Source organism: Sinocyclocheilus grahami, unplaced genomic scaffold (assembly GCF_001515645.1).
Source record: "Sinocyclocheilus grahami isolate Dianchi unplaced genomic scaffold, SAMN03320097.WGS_v1.1 scaffold3393.1, whole genome shotgun sequence".
Lineage (NCBI taxonomy): Eukaryota > Metazoa > Chordata > Actinopteri > Cypriniformes > Cyprinidae > Sinocyclocheilus > Sinocyclocheilus grahami.
The window spans coordinates 16735-21857 of record NW_015508523.1 but is presented as its reverse complement, the minus strand read 5'-3'; the positions used below and the strand labels follow the sequence as shown (position 1 = coordinate 21857).

The following is a 5123-nucleotide window of genomic DNA, read 5'->3' as shown; positions in this document are numbered from 1 at the left end:
ACGAAGCTACGAGAATACTTTTTGTGCACAAAGAAAACAATAATAGCAATTTATTCAGCAATTCTTCTCCCTGAGTTACCGTCTTCCGCCATTTTGGAAAGTACCCTAGAATGTAATCAACGTAATCAGCGCTGTTTACGCTCAGCATGCGCGGGCTTTCGACTGAACGTAAACAGCGCTGATTCTCTTCACAAGATGTTAACTGATGGACTGGAGTTGTGTGGATTACTTGTGGATTATTGTGATGTTTTTATCAGCTGTTTAGACTCTCATTCTGACGGCACCCATTCACTGCAGAGGATCCACTGGCGAGCAAGTGATACAATGCTACATTTCTCCAAATCTGTTCCTGTGAAAAATTAAACTCATCTGCATCTTTAAAGGCCTGAGGGTGTGTACATTTTCAGCAGATTTTCGTTTTCAGGTAAACTATTCCTTTAAGGATAACTTCATATTCTAACATCTGCATCTGTTTATTTTTTAGATCATAAAAGGAACAAAAAGACCAGTTTTCAGGAATAACAGGTACAGCAGGCTATACATCCGAAAGCCTCCCATTCTTCCTGCTTTCGGTCACAACAGCTTCTACTTTGTTACACACAAAGGTCTCAGCGGGCGTGATTCAGTAGGCTAAGTTCATCCAAACTGATTGAAGCCATTTGTGACCACTTTTTTAACTGCTTCTTCTTTAGTTTATTATGAAGTCTCTAAAGTAGACACATACTCATTGTCCCCAGAATGTATTTAGAAACTTAAAACAAATTTAAAATGAGGTAGTGAAAATGACAAACCCAATAACATTTATTTTTAGGAATTATATTGCACAAGCACAACTCATGTAAAACATTTTAACAAATTTGTTAGGTTCACAATTATACAAGAATAAACTGTTGAAGAAGACAAGTTTTGGCCACCATCTGGATGTCAGATTCAAAGTAATGCAACATGTGATAGAGCATATTTGGTTACTCCAATAATGGAAATGAGGGAGTGAATAGCAGTGTGTGCAGGAGACATTGACCTCTGGTGGCTGAAGAAGGAACTGCAGTTGAACTAATGCATTTATACTAGGCTAAATGATTATCACAATTATGTTCATATTATAATTAGCATAGTGTTCCATCAAATCCTGTCGTATCCTATGCTCTTGTCCTAATAATACGTTTCTATATGTAATTATTTGCTGACACTGGCTGATGCAAAAACAACAACAATGAATTTAACGTAATTAAATACGTATTTCAAATACATTTAATTAAAATACTGCCCATCTCTGTTCTTTAGATAGATATTTTGAACCCAGACCATTCCTTCAAAAACTCACCAACTGGATTAAATTGTTTTCAAATCCTCATACATCTTAAACTGTATGCAAAGCATTTCTTCCTTATGAAAGCAAGAATTAACACTGCATAATGATGTTCCTCTTTATTCATCTTGTGTATTTCAGTACAGCCAAAGTCCATTTTTCCAACCGTCAAAATGATTGCTTTGGTTTTCAGACTATTATGACCACCAGCATGAAATGTGTTGCATGTAACCCAACAGTGAACAACACTGATTTATAAAATCCAAATCATGTTCTTCTCAGTCAGGCGAAGATTAACATAAGACCCAAACTCCTTTATTAGGACATTTAAATAACAGATGAAGTGTTTTACAGAGTTATTCTGGATGAATGCATAAAGGGTACATCTGAAAGCCCAGAGACTGAGGAACTCCAGATTGTGTGGACTGTTAGGGAAAAAATAAATGCAGAAGATACTTTATTTATATACAAGTGTATATGAAGAAAATCTAGAAGTTGATAGCTTTTCCAAACGAAGCAGCAAGGTTAGCTTCTCTGAAGGCCTCTGATACAGTCTGGGAAAAGAGGAAATCTTTATTAACATTAAAGTAAAAAACATACATACATACATACATAATGCTGAAATTATTATTATAGTAAATAAATAAATTATATAATTAACAGTAATAAATATTTTAAAATTACAACGAAGTAAAAAAAGGGGCCAGATTAGTGAGCTCATTATTCAGAATGATGTCTATTAGTAATAGGAACTTAATTGAGAAAAAAAGTAAAAAATAAGTAGACTACATTCAGAGACACTTAGTGATTGGGCAAAAGAAAAAAGTTTGGTTAACATGGAAAAAAGAATAATGTTACAATTAATAATAATAATCATTTTTGTGCATTGCTTTAGCATGTGTCTCTAAATACATATAATAATAATAATAAATATTTGTATAAACATTCGTGTATATATTATTATGGAAAAAAAGGGAAAATTGGCTAACACATTTGAAAAAAAAATATATATAAACAATGTTGTAATTATTTAATTATTATTAATGTTGATATTTTATTTGAATTACTTTAAATATTTTACGATTTAAAAAAACACATTGGTCAAGTTTAATGTGCTCATTCCTCAGAATGTCTATTAATTACAGGAATCTATGAGAAAAAGAAGAAAATAAAAGTAGAATGAAATCAGTGGAATATATTCAGGACACTTACGGGATGGGCGTGACACACTCTTGCAACATCCTCACATGATGCTCCATATTCCATAGCTAATGTAGCCTCATTAATCATCTCTCCTGCCCCCTGTAAAATGAAATTTTTATATGAATTATCATGCAATTAAAAATGACCTCCTATCGAGGAAAAGCAAATCAGACAAATCATTACCGATCCCAGAATGTGTGCTCCCAGCATCCTGTCTGTGTCCTTGTGGCTGAGGATCTTTACCAGTCCATCTGTATCAGCATTCGTCTTAGCTCTGCTGTTGGCTGCGAAGGGGAATTTGCCTACCTTATACGGCACGCCCTGGAAAATAGCCAATTATTTGATGTACATTAGAAGAAAATGTTTGACATCACATGCAATTTAAATAGAAAGGTGTGCTAAAACAAAAAACGAGTCTACTCACTTCCTCTTTGAGCTGTTCCTCGGTCTTGCCGACCCAGGCGACCTCAGGGTGTGTGTATATAACGGAGGGCACACAGTTGTAGTCGATATGGACGGCTCCTCCTGCCATTCCCTCGACACAAATGATACCTTCATCTTCTGCTTTATGGGCCAACATAGGTCCAGCTACAACATCTCCGATGGCATAGATACTATAAGAGATTTGCAATGCATATTAGGACTTGTCGGTCGCAACGTATACAAGAAAACTCCTTTCAAATCACCATACTTGGGCACTTTGGTCTGGAAACGACCATTGACAGGGATTCTCCCGCGGTTATCCAGTTCTATACCGACAGCCTCAAGGCCGAGGTTACTGGCGAAGGGACGGCGGCCAATGCACACCAGCAGAACGTCACAGGTGAGCGTCTCGCTCTTGCCGCCAGCTGCAGCTTCCACACTAACCAACGGAAACAACAAAATGGGCAAAAGCACTAGATGAATTAGTTCCTACACAGCAGATGAATAAACGCTGCACTCACGCCACATCGATCTTGCCGTCAGGTCTCCTGCTGGCGCCCATGACCTTGGTGCTCAGTTTGAACTTCAACCCCTGCTTCTGGAGAATTCGCTGGAAGTTCTTGGAGATCTCCATGTCGATGCCCATTCCGCCGACGTGGCCGAGGAACTCCACCGCTGTGACTTTGGCACCAAGCCTCTGCCATACGGACCCCTGGAAACAAACAGAATGGATCTCCATTATCAAACCCAATTCAGAAGCATCATTGGACTTCAAATGTTACAAACAAGTAGTTTCATGACCAAACTTTAGATCAGTGTTATGATGATTATGGAATGAAACACCACAATCAACCAATTGCCTACTCACCAACTCTACGCCAATGACTCCAGCTCCAATCACGATGAGCTCCTCTGGAACCTTCTTGAGGGACAAAGCGCCGGTGGACGAGACAATGGTGTCTTCATCAATCTATCAAAAGTGGATCATAATTATACAAGACAGCAGGCCAAGCAAGAAAACTCTTTTGCCTGAAGTAAAACCGTGAAATCGCAATATGGCTTATTGCAATTATCAAATCACAAAGACTCAAATTTAAATAATGAGAAGAAGCGCTTATAAACTGGCTGTTGTCAACAAGAGAAGATTTAAAGGTGTGTGCACACCAAAAGCGAATTTAATCATTTGTGCAAGTAGATTACACACAAAGTAATGCAGAGATGCGAATAGATGCAAATTGGGCAACGTGATTGCCACAAACACGTGATATTTGCCTGGTTCGCATCTTTCAACTCGAGTGGGAAATTCAAAACTCGAGAAATTACGCACTGTCACGCCGGCCAATCAGAGAGGAGCTTACTGACACGTCCAAATTGACTTCTTGTTGTGTGTTGATGTGCGTTAAGACACTCCTCATTAAGCGATATCTTTATCCACGCGAGTGACGAGAAAAACATCCCGCGAGTAATCTAGAGTGATTAACGCAATGCTAATATTCGCTTCGCTTTTGGTGCACACACCATAAGGGCTCTTTGTGGTTTTCCAGGAAAATGAAAGCTCAGTGGTTTAACATCGGAAAATTAAGAAATAAAAATAACAATATTACTATTGTAATTTTACAGTTGTACTATAACAAAATTATTATGTTTTTTCTTAAATGCTCAGTTTATTTTACAGTGAAATACTGCAATTGTAATATTTCTTATTTTGTTCGATATTTTTATTTAGCAATTATTATTTTAATTATTATTTATTTCATAGTCATAATGATATAAACAAACAAGCACAGCAAACATGGAGCTTTAAAAAAAAAAAAATCATAATTCTAACTTACAATACAAAAATATATTGGAAAATAAAATGGGTATAATATACTAATTAATAATTTACTATTTTACCAAATATTTCTGCATGCTATGCATTTTATCCTTATTACAGTTTCGCGCAGTTAGTTTAGCAAGCTGTTAATTGGCAAACTCTACTGAAACCACATGTGATTTGAGGCTTCTGTGGGTGGCACATGTAGAGCAGGGGTCTTCAACTCTGGCCCTCGAGGTCCACTTTCCTGCAGAGTTTAGCTTCAACCCTAATCAATCAAACACACCTGAACAAGCTAATCAAGGTCTTTTAGGATTGGTACAAAGTTACAGGCAGGTGAGTTTGGACAAGGTTGGATCTAAACTCTGCAGG

The 5123-nt window shown here is 37.1% G+C and overlaps 1 protein-coding gene across 1 annotated transcript in view; it reads right to left on the bottom strand.

Annotated features, from left to right (window-relative positions):
• Positions 1 to 1413: 1413 nt before the first annotated feature.
• Positions 1414 to 5123, bottom strand: part of LOC107576250 (dihydrolipoyl dehydrogenase, mitochondrial-like) — an 8667-nt gene continuing 4957 nt past the window's right edge. Inside the window, exons 8-14 of the mRNA XM_016262467.1 lie at positions 3804 to 3905; positions 3457 to 3647; positions 3204 to 3374; positions 2937 to 3126; positions 2696 to 2833; positions 2522 to 2611; positions 1414 to 1863 (exon numbers count right to left, since the gene is read on the bottom strand). Of these exons, the coding sequence (XP_016117953.1) occupies positions 1798 to 1863; positions 2522 to 2611; positions 2696 to 2833; positions 2937 to 3126; positions 3204 to 3374; positions 3457 to 3647; positions 3804 to 3905 (948 nt within the window). The 3' untranslated portion in view covers positions 1414 to 1797. The remainder of the gene's footprint in view (positions 1864 to 2521; positions 2612 to 2695; positions 2834 to 2936; positions 3127 to 3203; positions 3375 to 3456; positions 3648 to 3803; positions 3906 to 5123) is intronic.